General features: G+C 51.2%; 1 protein-coding gene across 11 annotated transcripts in view; it reads left to right on the forward strand.

The window, feature by feature from the left end:
* pdlim5a (PDZ and LIM domain 5a) overlaps positions 1-24,553 on the forward strand; it is a 160,473-nt gene that overhangs the window by 128,325 nt on the left and 7,595 nt on the right. For 8 of the 11 annotated variants that reach the window (XM_031817097.1, XM_031817096.1, XM_020467332.2 and 5 more), the window contains 3 exons: positions 2,808-2,885; positions 5,282-5,394; positions 24,122-24,326. In XM_031817097.1, coding sequence (XP_031672957.1) covers positions 2,808-2,885; positions 5,282-5,394; positions 24,122-24,326 — 396 coding nt within the window. The remainder of the gene's footprint in view (positions 1-2,807; positions 2,886-5,281; positions 5,395-24,121; positions 24,327-24,553) is intronic. The other 3 variants (XM_031817159.1, XM_020467326.2, XM_031817152.1) reach the window with 1 other exon arrangement.

The raw sequence follows: 24,553 nt of genomic DNA on the forward strand, positions 1-24,553 counted from the left end.
ATAACATCAAGCACCATATCACCCTTTTGAAAACCTTTCAGACCTACAGGAGCGCCTACAGAGGAGGGGCTAAGGGTTCATTTGGAATTGATTGAGAGTCTTCGGTTGTTCCCAAATGGCACCCTATTCCCTATTTAGTACACTATTTAAAGTGTACTGAGCAGTGCACCCTTGCATAGTGCACTACTTTAAATAGTGTACTAAATAGGGATTAGGGTGCCATTTGGGAACAGGCAACTTTGTGTCAACAAAGAGCCGTCTATGGGAGTTGAACTTTAAAGCCACCGCTAGCTAGCTGCTTGACAACAGCCGAGTTCCCTCAGCACGCTGCAAATGGCAACAGCCGTGTTGTGTCCCTGAGAAAACCTAGCGGACAAGCCATGATCCCGCCGAAACAATTTGGCACGAGACGCATTTTGGCTGAGTTCAAACGTGACAGTAGGCATACAGAAGTGCTTAGAACAGGTGTGGCAGTATGTGAGATCTGACATTTGTCCAGGAAATAGCCACGCTCATACAAGTCCATCTGTGTGTGTGTGTGTGTATATACTGCTTGTGTGTGGGTGTGCTGTATGTGTGTGTGTGCATGTGTTTGTGGTTTGTGGGTTTATTTCCGTATATTGTATGTGTGCCTGTGTGTGTATATGTGTGGGGGGTATACTGTGCGCGCGCGTGTGTGTGTCGATGTGTGTGTGTGTGTCGGTGTGTGTGTGTGTGTGTGTGTGTGTGTGTGTGTGTGTGTGTATGCATGCAGGGGGGGTATCAGGAGGAGCAGTTGGACATCTGACAGCTTTGTTATTAGAATGACAGTCCTGTGTAGTTGGCATGTGTTTATGAGATACATTGGTCACCTCTTGTTGGTAACTACTTAGATACTTGAAATGTGTTGCTCAGATAATATTTCTCATGTAACGAACTTGGCACAAGCCGGCTTGTCCAATTAAAAGTTTTTTTTTTTTTACATACATGTGCAGTGTAGTGCCCACTGTCTCCACTGCTGTTAACGATGTGACACCAAACTAAACAGGGGAAAGGGGATAGCTTCGTAACCTCACTCCAAAGCTTGAAATGTCTCCACTGGTGCTATCAAATACTTTTTCTATGCCGTTACTGGCTGAAACGTTGTCAAGCGGCGTTCACTTGTGGATGCGAGGATCTGAGATTCAGTAATGATTTGCGAGGAAAGAAGCTACACAGTTAAGCACAGTGACGCACATTTGTTGGACTAGCTAACCATGGTGAATAACCATAAACTAACCCACTGTAGGTAACCATGGTGAATAACCATCATTTAACCCACTAGGTAACCATGGTGAATAACCATAATTTAACCCACTAGGTAACCATGGTGAATAACCATCATTTAACCCACTAGGTAACCATGGTGAATAACCATCATTTAACCCACTAGGTAACCATGGTGAATAACCATCATTTAACCCACTGTAGCTAACCATGTTGAATAACCATAAACTAACCCACTGTAGGTAACCATGGTGAATAACCATTAACTAACCCACTGTAGGTAACCATGGTGAATAACCATAATTTAACCCACTAGGTAACCATGGTGAATAATCATCCTTTAACCCACTGTAGGTAACCGTGGTGAATAACCATCATTTAACCCACTAGGTAACCATGGTGAATAACCATCATTTAACCCACTGTAGGTAACCATGGTGAATAACCATCATTTAACCCACTAGATAACCATGGTGAATAAACATCATTTCACCCACTGTAGGTAACCATGGTGAATAACCATAATTTAACCCACTGTAGGTAACCATGGTGAATAACCATCATTTAACCCACTGTAGATAACCATGGTGAATAACCACCATTTAACCCACTAGGTAACCATGGTGAATAACCATAATTTAACCCACTGTAGGTAACCATGGTGAATAATCATCATTTAATCCACTAGGTAACCATGGTGAATAACCATCATTTAACCCACTAGATAACCATGGTGAATAACCATCATTTAACCCACTGTGGTAACCATGGTGAATAACCATCATTTAACCCACTGTAGATAACCATGCTGAACAACCACCATTTAACCCACTAGGTAACCATGGTGAATAACCATAATTTAACCCACTGTAGGTAACCATGGTGAATAACCATCATTTAACCCACTAGGTAACCATGGTGAATAACCATCATTTAACCCACTGTAGGTAACCATGGTGAATAACCATAATTTAACCCACTAGATAACCATGGTGAATAACCATCATTTAACCCACTAGGTAACCATGGTGAATAACCATAATTTAACCCACTGTAGGTAACCACGGTGAATAACCATCATTTAACCCACTAGATAACCATGGTGAATAACCATCATTTAACCCACTGTGGTAACCATGGTGAATAACCATCATTTAACCCACTGTAGATAACCATGCTGAACAACCACCATTTAACCCACTGTAGATAACCATGGTGAAAAACCATCATTTAACCCACTGTAGATAACCATGGTGAATAACCATCATTTAACCCACTGTAGATAACCATGGTGAATAACCACCATTTAACCCACTGTAGGTAACCATGGTGAAAAACGAGAATTTAACCCACTGTAGGTAACCATGGTGAATAACCATCATTTAACCCACTGTGGTAACCATGGTGAATAACCATCATTTAACCTACTAGATAACCATGGTGAATAACCATCATTTAAGCCACTGTGGTGTGCATCCTATTCTGTCATCCCTGTTTCACCCCTCATCTTCCTTTTAATTCCTCTCTTTCATTCCTCATCCTCCCTTCTTTCTCTGTCCAAGAGTCTCCTGGCACCAATCAGTCACTGATCTGGGTGACCCCAACCTCTCCTCTCCTGTCAATGCTGTCTATATCTTTAGGTAAACATGGAATTAAATTTTGTATGAATATAACAAAGTTAGTGTGTGTACGCGCTAGTATGCATGCATTACAGTATTTTCTCTGTGAATCCTCTCCTTAGTCTATCTACATAGAAGTGCACATCAGACATCATTTGAACAATGAGGGAGACATTGTGTGGTTCAGGCCGAGGATGCAAAAAGGTCCAAGCACTACAGTACTTCCGAAGTTTTCCCCTTAGGTACAGATCTAGAATCAGAGATGATTGTGGACTATATTTTGCATGGGTTCTCAGATACCTCAAAAGGTTCTACAGCTGCACCATCGAGAGCATGGTTGCATCACTGCCTGGTATGGCAACTGCTCGGCCTCCGACCGCAAGGTACTACAGAGGGTGGTGCGAACGGCCCGGTACATCACTGGGGCCAAGCTTCCTGCCATCCAGGACCTCTATACCAGGTGGTGTCAGAAGAAGGCCCTAAAAATGGTCAAATACTCCAGCCACCCTAGTCATAGACTGTTCTCTCTGATACCGCACGGCAAGCGGTACCGGAGCGCCAAGTCTAGGTCCAAAATAGTTCTTAGCTTCTACCCCCCAAGCCGTAAGACTTCTGATCAGCTAATCAAATGGCTACCCAGACTGTTTGTATTGCCACCCACCCACTTTTACGCTTCTGCTACTCTCTGTTTATTATCTATGCATTGTCACTTTACCTTTACCTACATGTACATATTACCTCAATTACCTCAACTAACTAGTGCCCCCGCACATTGACTCTGTACCGGTACCCCCTGTATAAAGCCTCGCTACTGTTATTTTACTGCTGCTATTTAATTATTTGCTACTGTAATTAAAAAACATTTACTTAACACTTATTTTTTCTTAAAACTTCATTGTTTCTTAAGGGCTTGTAAGTAAGCATTTCACTGTAAGGTCTACTACACCTGTTGTATTCAGCATTTCACTGTAAGGTCTACTACACCTGTTGTATTCAGCATTTCACTGTAAGGTCTACTACACCTGTTGTATTCAGCATTTCACTGTAAGGTCTACTACACCTGTTGTATTCAGCATTTCACTGTAAGGTCTACTACACCAGTTGTATTCGGCGCATGTGACAAACACAATTTGATTTGATTTTATGTTGATCTTCCCCTCCCCCAATCCTAACCTTAACCATTAGAGGGGGAAATGCTGAACTGACCCAAGATCATTGTCTAGGGGAAACTTCACACTACACATTACAGTTCAGCTGTGCAGGGATCATTCCATGGTGGAGCTGGCTTCAGCGTTTCAATGAGGTGTGTCAATACAGAGCCAGGGCAGCTGGTAACATACAGTAGCAGCTCCTTTGGTGTGATGCCAGCTCCATACACAAGTGCTGGGTCACCGTGGACAACCGACCTCCTCATCTCCGTAACCAAGGCGGCCGCTGTTGCCATAACACTCAGCTCCTCGGGGAGCCATAAGCAGACATGGTGGAGACAGACTAGAGATCCAGCTTCAGCAACTTCAGCAGTTGGCATGGCACTACTGTACATCATGGCTGTAGTATTCAATGGGTCTTTTTCTGGGCCCACCCAAGTATCTGAGTTCCTCACACACAGCGACCCGTCATAGACGACTCATTTAAATGGTCATCAGGCAGAGTAGAGGCCTGCACAAGACATTAGGAGGTAAGAGATGTGTCTGCCCTCCGTCAGCACTCTGGTGTTCTTGGATGTGTCTTGACATGAAGTGGAAAACTCTTCTACTTCCGAGTGAACAAAATGTAGTGTACTACAGTTATGGGCACTAAAACCGTTAGTTTTTTCTGGTGACCAATTAACGCTGAAAAACACCAGATAGAAGTATGATGTTGGTGCTAGTAGTAGGGTGAAGTTACCCCTATACGCTGATCTTGGGTCAGTTTAACATTTTCCCCACTAATGCTTAATGTAAGGATTGTCGGAGAGGGAAACTGATCCTAGAGCTGTACATAGTGGAAACGTGATGTGTGTGAGCTGGTATGACTATTGTAGTACACGGCGAAGGACAGCTGTGACACACTGGTCTGGATACAACTCTGTTGTTCTTGCAGTATTCACACAGAAGTTGGCCTGAGCCTCGGTTGCTTCTCTCCAACCTTTCTTTCTTCTCCCCGGGGGCTTGATACCTTTCGTTGTTTGTATTTGAAAATCCAACAGTTGTATTGGAAGAGAGCGACGCTCGGGGGCTTTGTGTGCCTGTGGGTGTTTGAGAGAGAAATAGACAGAGGAGAAGCAGTAGAAGAATCAGTAAAAAACACAGCCTCTCTTCATTAGCAACGCATCTTACCTACAACAACATGGAGCCAGACTCTGAAGTCAGGAGGACTTGGAGCTAGGTGTCAGACAGACTGGTATGACTAACCCTCTCTTTCATGTTTCCTTGCAGTGAGGAGGTGGAGGAGCCAGACACCAGTTCTCACATGTTGTCTGCAGTCAAGACCATGACCAAAGGACCTGCTGGCAGCCCCAGCAACTCCATCACCTTTACCACCACTCAGGGTAAACTGTGTGAGTGGGTGGGTGTGTAAACTGAGTGAGTGTGTGTGTGTGTGTGTGTGTGTGTGTGTGTGTGTGTGTGTGTGTGTGTGTGTGTGTGTGTGTAAACTGGGTGAGTGGGTGTATGTGTATACTGTGTGAGTGGGTGTGTGTGCATACTGTGTGAGTGGGTGTGTGTGGGTGTGTGTGTGTAAACTGAGTGAGTGTGTGTGTGTATACTGTGTGTGTGTGTGTGTGTGTGTGTGTGTGTGTGTGTGTGTGTGTGTGTGTAAGCTGAGTGAGTGGGTGTGTGTAAGCTGAGTGAGTGGGTGTGTGGGTGTGTGGGTGTGTGTGTGTAAACTGAGTGAGTGGGTGTGTGTGTGTGTAAAGTGAGTGAGTGGGTGTGTGTGTGTGGGTGGGTATGTGTAAACTGAGTGAGTCTGTGTTTGTGTGTGTAAGCTGTGTGAGTGGGTGTGGGTGTGTGTGTGTAAACTGAGTGAGTGGGTGTGTACTATATGTGGACACACTTTTAAATGAGAGGATTCTGCTATTTCAGTAACACCCGTTGCTGAGAGGTTTATAAAATCAAGCACACAGCCATGCAATCTCCATAGACAAACATTGGCAGTAGAATGGCCTTACTGACTTTCAACATGGCACCATCATAGGATTCCACCTTTCCAACAAGTTAGTTCATCACATTTCTGCCCTGCTAGAGCAGAATCGTCTGTCCTTGGTTGCAACAGTCACTACCGCGTTCCAAACTGCCTCTAGAAGGAACGTCAGCTCAAGAACGGTTCGTCCGGAGTTTCATGAAATGGGTTTCCATGGCCGAGCAGCCGCACACAAGCCTAAGATCACCATGCGCAATGCCAAGCGCCGGCTGGAGTGGTGTAAAGCCCACCGCCATTGAACTCTGAAGCCGTGGAAACGCGTTCTCTGGTGTGATGAATCACTCTTCATCATCTGTGTTTGGTGAATGCCAGAAGAACGCTACCTGCCCCAATGCATAGTACCAACTGTAAAGTTTGGTGGATGACAAATAATGGTCAGGGGCTGTTTTCATGGTTCGGGCCCCTTAGTTCCAGTGAAGGGAAATCTTAACACTACAGCGTACAATGACATTCTAGATGATTCTGTGCTTCCAACTTTGTGGAAACAGTTTGGGGAAGGCCCTTTCCTGTTTCAGCATGTCAATGCCCCCATGCCCAAAGTGAGGTCCATACAGAAATGGTTTGTCGAGATCGGTGTTGGAAGAACTTGATTGGCATGCACAGAGCCCTGACCTCAACCCCATCGAATACCTTTGGGATGAATTGGAACACCGACTGTGAGCCAGGCCTAATCGCCCAACATCAGTACTCGACCTCACTAATGCTCTTGTGGCTGAATGGAAGCAAGTCCTCGCAGCAATTTTAGTGGAAAGCCTTCTCAGAAGAGTGGAGGCTGTTATAGCAGCAAAGGGGAGACCAACTCCATATTAATGTCCATGATTTTGGAATGAGATGTTCGACGAGCAGGTGTGTACATACTTTTGGTCATGTAGTGTAAGTTACTATGGAGGTATACTGTTTAGAGTAATTTCTCACATGCCCACCTGAAAGCACTGTAGCTTAAAAAAAAAAAAAACTTTATTTAACTAGGCAAGTCAGTTAAGAAAAAATTCTTATTTATAATGACGGCCTAACTCAGACGACTCTGGGCCGCCCTATGTGACTCCCAGAGCCTGGAAGCAAACCAGGGTCTGTAGTGACGCCTCTAGCACTGAGACGCAGTGCCTTAGACGCTGAGTCACTCGGGAGCTGTCACATCAAAAAGACATGATATAATTCTGCTGTACCTGCAGATAGGGTGAAGAGGTCAATGGAATCCAGACGATGTGGCACAGAAGAAGGGCACACATTCAACAAATCTGATCTAACAAAGTGTATATTTGTCAAATCAGTCATGATTGATGTATTGTAACAGACCCACAATGTGGTTAATTAAGGTCAGATATGGATATATTTGGCTGTTTTCGCTGCATAACATTTAGAAGTTGTCCCTTTTCACATTTAGAAGAAGTGACTGCTAAATGCTAACTTCTGTTTGTATAAGGTGATAGCATAGCTAGCATACAGGAAATCGGTGGTGGTAGTCAAAGTCGTTTTAAAATGCAATGCAGTTGATTGGTTAAGATGGCATGAACATGTATTGGGGTTGACCTCCATACAAACATTATACTCCGATATTTTACTCAACATAGTGTGGAATACACATACATTGAGTGTACAAAACATTAAGAACACCTGCTCTGTCCATCACATAGACTGACCAGTTGAATCCAGGGAAAAGCCACTTCAATCAGTGCAGATGAAGGGGGAGGAGACAGGTGAAAGAATGATTTTTCAACCTTGAAACAATTGAAACATGGATTGTATATGTGTGCCATTCAAAGGGTGAATGGGCAAGACAAAACATTTAAGTGCCTTTGAATGGGGTATGGTAGTATGTGCCAGGCGCACCGGTTTGAGTGAGTCAAGAAATGCAACAATGCTGGGTTTTTCACGCTCAACAGTTTCCTGTGTGTATCAAGAATGGTCCTCCAGCCAATTTACTGTGGTGTGCTTTCGACACCTTATAGAGTCCATGCCACGACGAATTGAGGCTATTCTGAGGGCGAAAGGGGGTGCAAATCAATATTAGGAAGGTGTTCCTATTTTTTCGTATACTCAGTGTATATGTTATGGTAAATGTGTAAGAACTGTGACTCACAGGAGGTTGGTGGCACCTCAATTGGGAAGGACGGGAACGTGGTAATGGCTGGAGAGGAATAAGTGGAAAGGTATTAACAACATCAAACACGTGGTTTCTGTGGTTTCAATGTGTTTGATTCCATTCCATTTGCTCCATTCCAGCCATTATTATGAGCCGTCTTCTCCTCAGCAGCCTCCCCTGCTTTGGATCTATAGTTTTCTTGAGAAATGTATGGAATTATTGTTTTTACACATCTACTGCGACATACAGTACCAGTCAAAAGTTTGGACACACCTACTCAATAATGACGATTTTGGAGGGTACTACGGTGTTAAATGCTGAGCTTTAATCGATGAACAGCATTCTTACATAGGTATTCCTCTTGTCCAGATGGGTTAGGGCAGAGTGCAGTGTGATTGCAATTGTGTCTGTGGACCTATTGGGGTGGTGAGCAAATTGGAGTGGGTCTAGGGTGTCAGGTAGGGTGGAGGTGATATGATCCTTGACTAGTCTCTCAAAGCACTTCATGATGACGGAAGTGAGTGCTACAGGGCGATTTAGCTCAGTTACCTTAGCTTTCTTGGGAACAGGAACCATGTTGGCCCTCTTGAAGCATGTGGGAACAGCAGAATGGGATAGGGATTGATTAAATATGTCCGTAAGCTCACCAGCCAGCGGGTCTACGCATGCTCTGAGTATGCGGCTAGGGATGCCTTCTGGGCCGGCAGGCTTGCGAGGATTAACATGTTTAAATGTTTTACCCACGTTGGCTGCGGTGAAGGAGAACCCGAAGGTTTTGGTAGCGGGCCGTGTCAGTGGCACTGTATTGTCCTGAAAGCGAGAAAATAAGTTGTTTAGTTTGTCTGGGAGCAAGACGTCGGTTTTCTTTTTGTAATCCGTGATTGACTGTAGACCCTGTCACATACGTCTCGTGTCTGAGCGGTTGAATTGCGACTCTACTTTGTCTCTATACTGACGCTTAGCTTGTTTGATTGCCTTGCGGAGGGAATAGCTACGTTTGTATTCGGTCATGTTTCCGGTCGCCTTGCCATGATTAAAAGCAGTGGTTCGCGCTTTCAGTTTTGCGCGAATGCTGCCATCAATCCACGGTTTCTGGTTGGGGAAGGTTTTAATAGTTACCGTGGGGACAATATCACCAATGCACTTACTAATAAACTCGCTCACCGAATCAGCGTATACATCAATGTTGTTGTCTGAGGCTATCTGGAACATATCCCAGTCCACATGATTGAAGCAATCTTGAAGTGTGGAATCAGATTGGTCGGACCAGTGTTGAACAGACCTGAGCACGGGCATTTCCTGTTTTAGTTTCTGTCTATAGGCTCGGAGCAACAAAATGGAGTCATGGTCAGATTTGCCGAAAGGAGTGCGAGCGAGGGCTTTGTATGCGTTACGGAAGTTAGAGTAGCAATGATCCAGAATGCTGCCAGCCCGGCTTCAGCATCCAATATGCTGATAAAATTTAGAGAGCCTTGTTTTCAGATTACCTTTGTTAAAATCCCCAGCTACAATAAATGCAGCCTCAGGATAAGTGGTCCAATGAAGTCTTTTCAGGGCCGTCAAGGTGTCTGCTTGGGGGGATATACACGGCTGTGAATATAGAGCGGTCTCTTGGTAGGTAATGCGGTCGGCATTTGATTGTAAGGAATTCTAGGTCAGGTGAACAAAAGGACTTGAGTTCCAGTATGTTGTTATGATCACACAACGACTCGTTAATCATAATGCATGCACCCCCGCCCTTCTTCTTACCAGAGAGATGTTTGTTTCTGTCAGCGCGATGCGTGAAGAAACCGGGTGGCTGTACCGACTCTGATAACGTATCCAGAGTGAGCCATGTTTCCGTGAAACAGAGAATGTTACAATCTCTGATGTCTCTCTGGATGGCAACCCTTGCTCGAATTTTGTCTACCTTGATGTCAAGAGACTGGACATTGGCGAGTAGTACACTCGGGAGTGGTAAGTGATGTCCCCGTCTACGGGGCCTGACCAGAAGACCCCTCCGTCTGCCCCTTCTGCGGCGCCGTTGTTTTGGGTTGCCTACTGGGATCCAATCCATTGTCCTGGGTGGTGGTCCAAACAGAGGATCCGCTTCGGGAAAGTCGTATTCCTGGTCGTAATGTTGGTAAGTTGACGTTGCTCTTATATCCAATAGTTCCTCCCGGCTGTATGTAATAAGACTTAAGATTTCCTGGGGTAACAGCGTAAGAAATAATACATAAAAAAACAAAATACTGCATAGTTTCTTAAGAATGCGAAGCGAGATGACCATCTCTGTCGGCGCCATGTTGAAGACGGAGACACTGGTGGTGACACTGTCTATGATTTATTTAGAGTTCAAGGCACACTTAACCAGCATGGCTAACACAGAATTCTGCAGCGATACACCATCCCATCTGATTTGAGCTTAGTGGGACTATCATTTGTTTTTCAACAGGACAATGACCCAACACACTTCCAGGCTGTGTAAGGGATATTTGACCAAGAAGGAGAGTGATGGAGTGCTGCATCAGATAACCTGGCCTCCACAATCACCCGACCTCAACCCAATTGAGATGGTTTGGGATGAGTTGGACCGCAGAGTGAAGGAAAAGCAGCCAACGAGTGCTCAGTATATGTGGGAACTCCTTCAAGACTTTTGGAAAAGCATTCCAGGTGAAGCTGGTTAAGAGAATGCCAAGAATGTGCAAAGCTGTCATCAAGGCAAAGGGTGGCTACTTTGAAGAATCTAAAATCTAAAATATATTTTACATTTTTTAAACACTTTTTTGGTTACTACATTATTCCATATGTGTTATTTCATAGTTTTGATGTCTTCACTATTATTCTACATTGTACAAAATAGAAAAAATAAATATAAACCCTGGAATGAGTAGGTGTGTCCAATCTTTTGACTGGTGCTGTACATAGATTTTTGTATCTTTAATATACATAAAGTAAAGCATCCACTTCCAACAGTGGATGCCTGTATGTACGAAAGTATATATTTGTTTTCTTTGAATGAAGAAGTTAATCAGAGCAAGGTGCATGAAGCTCCTCTCGTAGTGGAATTAATGGCATGCACATTAAACTGAAAATAGTTTAAAAATAAACTCACGATTAGGACATAAATTGAATTAAATCTGGTGTGTTAGATATTTTGATTGACTCATATAGTTTTATCCTTTTACAAAAATGTTTGGTTTGAAATCTTATAGTGTGTAATGGTGATTTACTGAGGCTGAAGTGAATTCTGTTGCGGTCTGTTAGTGAGAAAAGAGTGTTATTTTCCATGGGCTAAGCGTGACATATTTTTCCATTAATCCCATTAAAGCCAGGTTTGCTGGCCGCTTTGCCTTTTCTCCTCTGTTGAAGATGTATACACTCCACTCCATAAGAGAAAAAAATATTTACTGAGGGAGCTGTGAATAAAGGTTAGAGCCCCAGACCAACCCTATCCCCAGACCAACCCTATCCCCAGACCAACCCTATCCCCAGACCAACCCTATCCCCAGCCACAGACCAACTCTATCCCCAGCCACAGACCAACTCTATCCCCAGCCACAGACCAACTCTATCCCCAGCCACAGACCAACTCTATCCCCAGCCACAGACCAACCCTATCCCCAGACCAACCCTATCCCCAGCCACAGACCAACTCTATCCCCAGCCACAGACCAACTCTATCCCCAGCCACAGACCAACTCTATCCCCAGCCACAGACCAACTCTATCCCCAGCCACAGACCAACTCTATCCCCAGCCACAGACCAACCCTATCCCCAGACCAACCCTATCCCCAGACCAACTCTATCCCCAGACCAACCCTATCCCCAGACCAACCCTATCCCCAACCAACCCTATCCCCAGACCAACCCTATCCCCAGACCAACTCTATCCCCAGACCAACCCAATCCCCAGACCAACCCTATCCCCAGACCAACTCTATCCCCAGACCAACCCTATCCCCAGACCAACCCTATCCCCAGACCAACTCTATCCCCAGACCAACTCTATCCCCAGACCAACCCTATCCCCAGACCAACTCTATCCCCAGACCAACTCTATCCCCAGACCAACCCTATCCCCAGACCAACCCTATCCCCAGACCAACCCTATCCCCAGACCGACTCTATCCCCAGCCCCAGACCAACCCTATCCCCAGACCAACTCTATCCCCAGCCCCAGACCAACCCTATCCCCAGACCAACCCTATCCCCCAGACCAACCCTATCCCCAGACCAACCCTATCCCCAGACCAACTCTATCCCCAGACCAACCCTATCCCCAGACCAAACCCTATCCCCAGACCAACCCTATCCCCAGACCAACCCTATCCCCAGACCAACCCTATCCCCAGACCAACTCTATCCACAGACCAACCCTATCCCCAGACCAACTCTATCCCCAGACCAACTCTATCCCCAGACCAACCCTATCCCCAGACCAACCCTATCCCCAGACCAACTCTATCCCCAGACCAACTCTATCCCCAGACCAACTCTATCCCCAGACCAACCCTATCCCCAGACCAACTCTATCCCCAGACCAACCCTATCCCCAGACCAACCCTATCCCCAGACCAACCCTATCCCCAGACCAACTCTATCCCCAGACCAACCCTATCCCCAGACCAACCCTATCCCCAGACCAACCCTATCCCCAGACCAACTCTATCCCCAGCCCCAGACCAACCCTATCCCCAGACCAACTCTATCCCCAGCCCCAGACCAACTCTATCCCCAGACCAACCCTATCCCCAGACCAACTCTATCCCCAGACCAACCCTATCCCGTGACCAACCCTATCCCAGACCAACCCTATCTCCAGACCAACCCTATCCCCAGACCAACCCTATTCCCACCAACCCTATCTCCAGACCAACCCTATCCCCCAGACCAACCCTATCCCCAGACCAACCCTATCCCCAGACCAACTCTATCCCCGACCAACTCTATCCCCAGACCAACCCTATCCCCAGATCAACTCTATCCCCAGCCCCAGACCAACCCTATCCCCAGACCAACCCTATCCCCAGACCAACCCTATCCCCAGACCAACCCTATCCCCAGACCAACCCTATCCCCAGACCAACTCTATCCCCAGACCAACCCTATCCCCAGACCAACCCTATCCCCAGACCAACCCTATCCCCAGACCAACTCTGACCCCAGACACAGACCAACCCTATCCCCAGACCAACTCTATCCCCAGACCAACCCTATCCCCAGCCACAGACCAACCCTATCCCAGCCACAGACCAACCCTATCCCCAGACCAAACCCTATGCCCAGACCAACCCTATCCCCAGACCAACCCTATCCCAGACCAACCCTATCCCCAGACCAACCCTATCCCCAGACAACCCTATCCCCAGACCAACTCTATCCCCAGACCAACCCTATCCCCAGACCAACCCTATCCCCAGACCAACCCTATCCCCAGACCAACTCTATTCCCAGCCACAGACCAACTCTATCCCCAGACCAACTCTATCCCCAGACCAACCCTATCCCCAGCCACAGACCAACTCTATCCCCAGACCAACTCTATCCCCAGACCAACCCTATCCCCAGACCAACCCTATCCCCAGACCAACCCTATCCCCAGACCAACTCTATCCACAGACCAACCCTATCCCCAGACCAACTCTATCCCCAGACCAACTCTATCCCCAGACCAACCCTATCCCCAGACCAACCCTATCCCCAGACCAACTCTATCCCCAGACCAACTCTATCCCCAGACCAACTCTATCCCCAGACCAACCCTATACCCAGACCAACTCTATCCCCAGACCAACCCTATCCCCAGACCAACCCTATCCCCAGACCAACCCTATCCCAAGGACCACCCTATCCCAGACCCAACTCTATCCCCAGACCAACCCTTCCCCAGACAACCCTATCCCCAGACCAACCCCTATCCCAGGACCAATTCTATTCCCCAGCCCCAGGCGACCAACCCTATCCCCAGACCAACTCTATCCCCGCCCCAGACACCAAACCCTATCCCCAGACCAACCCTATCCCCAGACCAAGCTCTATCCCAGACCAACCCTATCCAGACCAATCTATCCCCAGACCAACCCCTATCCCGTGACCAACCCTATCCCCAGACAACCCTATCTCCAGACCAACCCTATTCCCAAGACCAACCCTATCCCCAGGGACCAACCCCTATCCCCAGACCAACCCTATCCCAGACCAACTCTAATCCCCGGACCAACTCTATCCCCAGACCAACCCTTATCCCCAGATCAAACTCGATCCCCATCCCCAGACCAACCCCTATCCCCAGACCAACCCTATCCCCAGACCATACCCTATCCCCAAGCCAACCCTATCCCCAGACCAACACCTATCCCCCAGACCAACTCTAATCCCCAAACCACCCTTATCCCAGACACCTATCCCCAGACCAACCCTATCCCCAGACCAACTCTGACCCCAGACACAGACCAACCCTATCCCCAGACCAACTCTATCCCCAGACCAACCCTATCCCCAGCCACAGACCAACCCTATCCCCAGCCCACAGACCAACCCTATCCCCAGACCAACCCTATGCCCAGACCAACCCTATCCCCAGACCAACCCTATCCCCAGACCAACCCTATCCCAGACCAACCCTATCCCCAGACCAACCCTATCCCCAGACCAACTCTATCCCCAGACCAACCCTATCCCAGACCAACCCTATCCCCAGACCAACCCTATCCCCAGACCAACTCTATTCCCAGCCACAGACCAACTCTATCCCCAGACCAACTCTATCCCCAGACCAACCCTATCCCCAGACCAACCCTATCCCCCAAGACCAACCCTATCCCCAGCCACAGACCAACTCTATCCCCAGACCAACTCTATCCCCAGACCAACCCTATCCCCAGACCAACCCTATCCCCAGACCAACCCTATCCCCAGACCAACTCTATCCCAGACCAACTCTATCCCCAGACCAACCCTATCCCCAGACCAACCCTAATCCCCAGACCAACCCTATCCCCAGACCAACCCTATCCCCAGACCAACCCTATCCCCAGACCAACTCTATCCCCAGACCAACCCTATCCCCAGACCAACTCTATCCCCAGACCAACTCTATCCCCAGACCAACCCTATCCCCAGACCAACCCTATCCCCAGACCAACCCTATCCCCAGACCAACTCTATCCCCAGACCAACCCTATCCCCAGACCCAACTCTATCCCCAGCCACAGACCAACTCTATCCCCAGACCAACCCTATCCCCAGACCAACTCTATCCCCAGACCAACTCTATCCCCAGACCAACCCTATCCCCAGACCAACCCTATCCCCAGACCAACTCTATCCCCAGACCAACTCTATCCCCAGACCAACTCTATCCCCAGACAACTCTATCCCCCAGAACAACCCTATCCCCAGACCAAACCCTATCCCCAGGACCAACTCTATCCCCAGACCAACCCTATCCCCAGACCAACCCTATCCCCAGACCAACCCTATCCCCAGACCAACCCTATCCCCAGACCAACTCTATCCCCAGACCAACCCTATCCCCAGACCAACCCTATCCCCAGACCAACCCCTATCCCCAGCCACAGACCAACTCTATCCCCAGACCAACCCTATCCCCAGACCAACCCTATCCCCAGACCAACCCTATCCCCAGACCACTCTATTCCCAGCCACAGACCAACTCTATCCCCCAGACCAACTCTATCCCCAGACCAACCCTATCCCCAGACCAACCCTATCCCCCAGACCAAACCCTATCCCCAGCCACAGACAACTCTATCCCCCAGACCAACTCTATCCCCAGACCAACCCTATCCCCAGACAACCCTATCCCCAGACCAACCCTATCCCAGACCAACTCACTCTATCCCCAGACCAACTCTATCCCCAGACCAACCTATCCCCAGACCAACCCTATCCCCAGACCAACCCTATCCCCAGACCAACCCTATCCCCAGACCAACCCTATCCCCAGACCAACCCTATCCCCAGACCAACTCTATCCCCAGACCAACCCTATCCCCAGACCAACTCTATCCCCAGACCAACTCTATCCCCAGACCAACCCTCATCCCCAGACCAACCCTATCCCCAGACCAACCCTATCCCCAGACCAACTCTATCCCCCAGACCAACCCTATCCCCAGACCAACTCTACTCCCAGCCACAGACCAACTCTATCCCCCAGACCAACCCTATCCCCAGACCAACTCTATCCCCAGACCAACTCTATCCCCAGACCAACCCTATCCCCAGACCAACCCTATCCCCAGACCAACTCTATCCCCAGACCAACTCTATCCCCAGACCAACTCTATCCCCAGACAACTCTATCCCCAGAACAACCTATCCCCAGACCAACCCTATCCCCAGACCAACTCTATCCCCAGACCAACCCTATCCCCAGACCAACCCTATCCCCAGACCAACCCTATCCCCAGACCAACCCTATCCCCAGACCAACTCTATCCCCAGACCAACCCTATCCCCAGACCAACCCTATCCCCAGACCAACCCTATCCCCAGCCACAGACCAACTCTATCCCCAGACCAACTCTATCCCCAGACCAACCCTATCCCCAGACCAACCCTATCCCCAGACCAACCCTATCCCCAGACCAACTCTATCCCCAGACCAACTCTATCCCAGACCAACCCTATCCCCAGACCAACCCTATCCCCAGACCAACCCTATCCCCAGACCAACCCTATCCCCAGACCAACCCTATCCCCAGACCAACCCTATCCCCAGACCAAACTCTATCCCCAGACCAACCCTATCCCCAGAACCAACTCTATCCCCAGACCAACTCTATCCCAGACCAACCCTATCCCAGACCAACCCTATCCCCAGACCAACCCTATCCCCAGACCAACTCTATCCCCAGACCAACCCTATCCCCAGACCAACTCTATCCCCAGCCACAGACCAACTCTATCCCCAGACCAACCCTATCCCCAGACCAACTCTAATCCCCAGACCAACTCTATCCCCAGGACCAAACCCTATCCCAGACCAACCCTATCCCCAGACCAACTCTATCCCCAGACCAACTCTATCCCAGACCAACTCTATCCCCAGACCAAACTCTATCCCCAGAACAACCCTATCCCCAGACCAACCCTATCCCCAGACCAAACTCTATCCCCAGACCAACCCTATCCCCAGACCAACCCTATCCCCAGAACCAACCCTATCCCAAGACCAACCCTATCCCCAGACAACTCTATCCCCAGCCCACAGACCAACCCTATCCCCAGCCACAGACCAACCCCTAGCCCCAGGACCAACCCTATGCCCAGACCAACCCTATCCCAGACCCAACCCTATCCCCAGACCAACCCTATCCCCCAGACCAACCCTATCCCCAGACCAACCCTATCCCCAGACCAACCTATCCCCAGACCCACCCTATCCCCAGACCAACCCTATCCCCAGGACCAACTCTATCCCCCAGGACCAACTCTATCCCCAGACCAACCCTATCCCCAGACCAACTCTATCCCCCGACCAACTCTATCCCCAGACCAACCCTGATCCCAGACCAACCCTATCCCCCAGACCAACCCTATCCCCAGACCGACTCTATCCCCAGCCCCCAGACCAACCCTATCCCCAGACCAACTCTATCCCCAGCCCCAGACCAACCCTATCCCCCAGACCAACCCCTATCCCCAGACCAACCCTATTCCCCAGACCAACCCCTATCCCCAGGACCAACTCTATCCCCAGACCAACCCTATCCCCAGACCAACCCTATCCCCAGGACCAACCCTATCCCCAGACCAACCCTATCCCCAGACCAACCCTATCCCCAGACCCAACTCTATCCACAGACCAACCCTATCCCCCAGACCAACTCTATCCCCAGACCAACTCTATCCCCAGACCAACCCTATCCCCAGACCAACCTATCCCCAGACCAACTCTATCCCCAGACCAACTCTATCCCAGACCAACTCTATCCCCAGACCAACCCTATCCCAGACCAACTCTATCCCCAGACCAACCCTATCCCCAGACCAACCCTATCCCCAGACCAACCCTATCCCCAGACCAACCCTATCCCCAGACCAACTCTATCCCCAGACCAACCCTATCCCCAGACCAACCCTATCCCCAGACCAACCCTATCCCCAGGACCAACTCTATCCCCAGCCCCAGACCAACCCTATCCCCAGACCAACTCTATCCCCAGCCCCAGGACCAAACCCTATCCCCAGGACCAACCCTATCCCCAGACCAACTCTATCCCCAGGACCAACCCTATCCCCAGACCAACTCTATCCCCAGACCAACCCTATCCCGTGACCAACCCTATCCCCAGACCAACCCTATCTCCAGAGCAACCCTATCCCCAGACTAACCCTATCCCCAGACCAACCCTATCCCCAGACCAACACTATCCCCAGACCAACTCTATCCCCGACCAACTCTATCCCCAGACCAACCCTATCCCCAGATCAACTCTATCCCCACCCCCGACCAACCCTATCCCCAGACCAACCCTATCCCCAGACCAACCCTATCCCCAGACCAACCCTATCCCCAGACCAACCCTATCCCCAGACCAACTCTATCCCCAGACCAACCCCTATCCCCAGACCAACCCTATCCCAGACCCAACCCTATCCCAGACCAACTCTGACCCCAGACACAGACCACCCTATCCCAGACCAACTCTATCCCAGACCAACCCTATCCCCAGCCACAGACCAACCCTATCCCCAGCCACAGGACCAACCCTATCCCCAGCCACAGACCAACCCTATCCCCAGACCAACCCTATGCCCAGACCAACCCTATCCCCAGACCAACCCTATCCCAGACCAACCATATCCCCAGACCAACCCTATCCCCAGGACCAACCCTATCCCCAGACCAACTCTATCACCAGACCAACCCTATCCCCAGACCAACCCTATCCCAGACCAACCCGATCCCAGACAACTCTATTCCCAGCCACAGACCAACTCTATCCCCAGACCAACTCTATCCCCAGACCAACCCTATCCCCAGACCAACCCTATCCCCAGCCACAGACCAACTCTATCCCCAGACCAACTCTATCCCCAGACCAACCCTAATCCCAGACCAACCCTATCCCCAGACCAACCCTATCCCCAGACCAACTCTATCCCGACCAACTCTATCCCCAGACCAACCCATCCCCAGACCAACCCTATCCCCAGACCAACCCTATCCCCAGAGACCAAACCCTATCCCCAGAACAACCCATCCCCAGACCACCCTATCCCCAGACCAACTCTATCCCCAGACCAACCCTATCCCCAGACCAACTCTATCCCCAGACCACTCTATCCCCAGACCACCCTATCCCCAGACAAACCCTATCCCAGACCAACCCTATCCCCAGACCAACTTCTATCCCCAGGACCAACCCTATCCCCAGACCAACTCTATCCCCCAGCCACAGACCAACTCTATCCCCAGACCAACCCTATCCCCGACCAACTCTATCCCCAGACCACTCTATCCCCAGACCAACCCTATCCCCAGACCAACCCCTATCCCCGACCAACTCTATCCCAGACCAACTCTATCCCCAGACCAACTCTATCCCCAGACCAACTCTATCCCCAGAACAACCCTATCCCCAGACCAACCCATATCCCCCAGACCAACCTCTATCCCCAGACCAACCCTATCCCAGACCAACCCTATCCCCAGACCAACCCTATCCCCAGACCAACTCTATTCCCCAGCCACAGACCAACCCTATCCCCCAGCCACAGGACCAACCCTATCCCAGACCAACCCTATGCCCAGACCAACCCTATCCCCAGGGACCAACCCTATCCCCAGACCAACCCTATCCCCAGACCAACCCTATCCCCAGACCAACCCTATCCCCAGACCAACTCTATCCCCAGACCAACCCTATCCCCAGACCAACCCTATCCCCAGACCAACCCTATCCCCAGACCAACTCTATTCCCAGCCACAGACCAACTCTATCCCCAGACCAACTCTATCCCCAGACCAACCCTATCCCCAGACCAACCCTATCCCCAGACCAACCCTATCCCCAGCCACAGACCAACTCTATCCCCAGGACCAACTCTATCCCCAGACCAACCCTATCCCTAGACCAACCCTATCCCCAGACCAACCCTATCCCCAGACCAACTCTATCCCCAGACCAACTCTATCCCCAGACCAACCCTATCCCCAGACCAACCCTATCCCCAGACCAACCCTATCCCCAGACCAACCCTATCCCCAGACCAACTCTATCCCCAGACCAACCCTATCCCCAGACCAACCCTATCCCCAGACCAACCCTATCCCCAGACCAACTCTATCCCCAGACCAACTCTATCCCCAGCCCACAGACCAACCCTATCCCCAGACCAACCCTATCCCCAGACCAACCCTATCCCCAGCCCCAGGACCAACTCTATCCCCAGCCACAGACCAACCCTATCCCCAGACCAACCCTATCCCCAGCCCCAGACCAACTCTATCCCCAGCCCCAGACCAACCCTGTCCCCAGACCAACTCTATCCCCAGCCCCAGACCAACCCTGAGACCAACTCTCACAGTCCAACTCTATCCCCAGCCCCAGTCCCAGCCCCAGCCCCAGCTCTATCCCCAGCCCCAGCCCAACTCCATCCCCAGCCCCAGCCCAACTCTACCCCCAGCCCCAGCCCAACTACATCCCCAGCCCCAGCCCAACTCTATCCCCAGCCCCAGCCCAACTCTATCCCCAGCCACAGACCAACCCTATCCCCAGACCAACCCTATCCCCAGACCAACCCTATCCCCAGACCAACCCTATCCCCAGACCAACTCTATCCCCAGACCAACTCTATCCCCAGCCCCAGCCCAACTCTATCCCCAGCCCCAGACCAACCATATCCCCAGACCAACTCTATCCCCAGCCCCAGCCCAACTCTATCCCCAGCCCCAGCCCAACTCTATCCTCAGCCCCAGCCCAACTCCATCTCCAGCCCCAGCCCAACTCTATCCCCAGGCCCCGCCAGAGTCTATACCCAGCCCCAGCCCAGCCCCAGACCAACCCTATCCCAGCCCCAGCCCAACTCTATCCCCAGCCCCAGCCCCAGTCCAACTCTATCCCCAGCCCCAGCCCAACTCTATCCCCAGCCCCAGTCCCAGCCCCAGCCCAACCCTATCTCCAGCCCCAGTCCAACTCTATCCCCAGCCCCAGTCCAAGCCCCAGTCCAACTCTATCCCCAGCCCCAGCCCCAGACCAACCCTATCCCCAGCCCCAGCCCAACTCTATCCCCAGCCCCAGTCCAACTCTATCCCCAGCCCCAGTCCAACTCTATCCCCAGCCCCAGTCCAACTCTATCCCCAGCCCCAGTCCAACTCTATCCCCAGCCCCAGTCCAACTCTATCCCCAGCCCCAGCCCAACTTATCCCCAGCCCCAGCCCAACTCCTTCCCCAGCCCCAGCCCAACTCTATCCCCAGCCCCAGCCCAACTCTATCCCCAGCCCCAGTCCCAGCCCCAGCCCCAGCCCAACTCTATCCCCAGCCCCAGTCCAACTCTATCCCCAGCCCCAGTCCAACTCTATCCCCAGCCCCAGCCCAACTCTATCCCAGCCCCAGCCCAACTCCATCCCCAGCCCCAGCCCAACTCTATCCCCAGCCCCAGCCCAACTCCATCCCCAGCCCCAGCCCAACTCCATCCCCAGCCCCAGCCAACTATATCCCCAGCCCCAGCCCAACTCTATCCCCAGCCCCAGACCAACCCTATCCCCAGCCCCAGCCCAACTCTATCCCCAGCCCCAGACTAACTCTATCCCCAGCCCCAGCCCAACTCTATCCCCAGCCCCAGCCCAACTCTATCCCCAGCCCCAGCCCAACTCTATCCCCAGCCCAACTCCATCCCCAGCCCCAGCCCAACTCTATCCCCAGCCCCAGCCCAACTCTATCCCCAGCCCCAGCCCCAGCCCAACTCTATCCCCAGCCCCAGTCCAACTCTATCCCCAGCCCCAGTCCAACTCTATCCCCAGCCCCAGCCCAACTCTATCCCCAGCCCCAGCCCAACTCCATCCCCAGCCCCAGCCCAACTCTATCCCCAGCCCCAGCCCAACTCCATCCCCAGCCCCAGCCCCAACTCCATCCCCAGCCCCAGCCCAACTATATCCCCAGCCCCAGCCCAACTCTATCCCCAGCCCCAGACCAACCCTATCCCCAGCCCCAGCCCAACTCTATCCCCAGCCCCAGACTAACTCTATCCCCAGCCCCAGCCCAACTCTATCCCCAGCCCCAGCCCAACTCTATCCCCAGCCCAGCCCCAACTCTATCCCCAGCCCAACTCCATCCCCAGCCCCAGCCCAACTCTATCCCCAGCCCCAGTCCAACTCTATCCCCAGCCCCAGCCCAACTCTATCCCCAGCCCCAGCCCAACTCTATCCCCACCCCAGCCCAACTCTATCCCCAGCCCCAGCCCAACTCTATCCCCATCCCCAGCCCAACTCTATCCCCAGCCCAACTCCATCCCCAGCCCCAGTCCAACTCCATCCCCAGCCCCAGCCCAACTCCATCCCCAGCCCCAGCCCAACTCCATCCCCAGCCCCAGCCCAACTCTATCCCCAGCCCCAGGCCAACTCTATCCCCAGCCCCAGCCCAACTCTATCCCCAGCCCCAGACCAACTCTATCCCCAGCCCAGCCCAACTCTATCCCCAGCCCCAGACCAACTCTATCCCCAGCCCCAGCCCAACTCTATCCCCAGCCCCAGCCCAACTCTATCCCCAGCCCCAGCCCAACTCTATCCCCAGCCCCAGTCCAACTCTATCCCCAGCCCCAGCCCAACTCTATCCCCAGCCCCAGCCCAACTCTATCCCAGCCCCAGACCAACTCTATCCCCAGACCAACTCTATCCCCAGCCCCAGACCAACTCTATCCCCAGCCCCAACTGTATCCCCAGCCCCAGTCCAACTCTATCCCCAGCCCCAGCCCAACTCTATCCCCAGCCCCAGCCCAACTCTATCCCCAGCCCCAGCCCAACTGTATCCCCAGCCCCAGCCCAACTGTATCCCCAGCCCCAGCCCAACTCTATCCCCATCCCCAGTCTCAACCTCATTCCCACCAGGTTTTACATGAACGCTATGCTGCTTCGGACCAGTGCCAATAAAGGCCTAGTTCACAGAGTAATCGAACAAGCACTGTGCCACTAGAGTTGTCTAGTCCTGAAGAACTACTGACTTACAGGCACCACTAGAGTTGTCTAGTCCTGAAGAACTACTGACTTACAGGTGCCACTAGAGTTGTCTAGTCCTGAAGAACTACTGACTTACAGGCGCCACTAGAGTTGTCTAGTCCCGAAGAACTACTGACTTACAGGCGCCACTAGAGTTGTCTAGTCCTTAAGAACTACTGACTTACAGGCTCTCTCTTTCACTAATGTGTTTTGACATGACAAAGAAGGTCACTGTTGTCCGACTTGCACGTATGGCCCGTGACTTTGATCGATTGCTGCTGTGATGTTCATTTCAATACCCCTGATTAGTCTGCCTGTTGCGATGTCTGCAATGTCTGACCGCTTTCGATCGACCTCCGATCCCAGCTGCATTTGCAACACTGTTCCATTTCTGGAGCCCCAAAGTGGGATCAAAGGGGAGCTTGTTAGGCCAGGTGTTCCAGCGAGCTGTTGGAATGTCTTGCTGCTTGAAACAATCGATTCTGTGTTTTGCTCACTGGTGCTGTTGGTTTTACCTCCCTGATCCGGCCAGCTGCCTAGACCAGGTCACTTGGTCACAGAGGTCAACTCAGAGGTCAACTCAGAGAATAACACAAAACAAAAAGACACCTGGAACACAAAGACCTAGAAGTGCAGGGATGCATGCGTGTGCGCATACTCATCCACACACTCACACACTTCCTCCCCCAAGTCCCCCAACATGTTTATGTTCATGATTCATCATTCAACATGTCTGAACTCTATCTGAGCTGTGTCTGAACTCTGTGTAGATTGTGTTGAAATGAATGAGTGCGTAAACTTACTATCCACTTGTCATTCTGTAGGTTCAGGTTTCCCTAAACCAGGCCTTCAGACATGTTTTGGGGTGAGGGGGAACGGCACCACCAATGTTCTCCCTAAGGGCCCTGTCCCAGAGAGGCCGGCCCCCCAGCCCCATCCCAAAGACCAGGACACTCTGGTGCAGATGGCCGAACACATTCCCGCAGGGACACGCACGCCCATGTGTGGCCACTGCAACATGGACATCAGGTGAGAGAGAGAGGAGAGAGAGAGAAAGAGAGGGGGAGAGAGAGAGAGGGGGGAGAGAGAAAGAGAGCGAGAGAGAGAGAGGGGGGGGGGGAGAGAAACATGGAGAGAAAGAGAGTGAGAGAGAGAGAGAGAGAAAGAGAGCAAGAGAAAGAGAGCGAGAGAAAAGAGAGAGAGAAGCAAGAGAGAGAGAGAAAGAGAGCGAGCGAGAGAGAGAGAGTGTTAGAGAT

The sequence above is a fragment of the Oncorhynchus kisutch genome, linkage group LG3 (assembly GCF_002021735.2).
Source record: "Oncorhynchus kisutch isolate 150728-3 linkage group LG3, Okis_V2, whole genome shotgun sequence".
Taxonomy (NCBI): domain Eukaryota; kingdom Metazoa; phylum Chordata; class Actinopteri; order Salmoniformes; family Salmonidae; genus Oncorhynchus; species Oncorhynchus kisutch.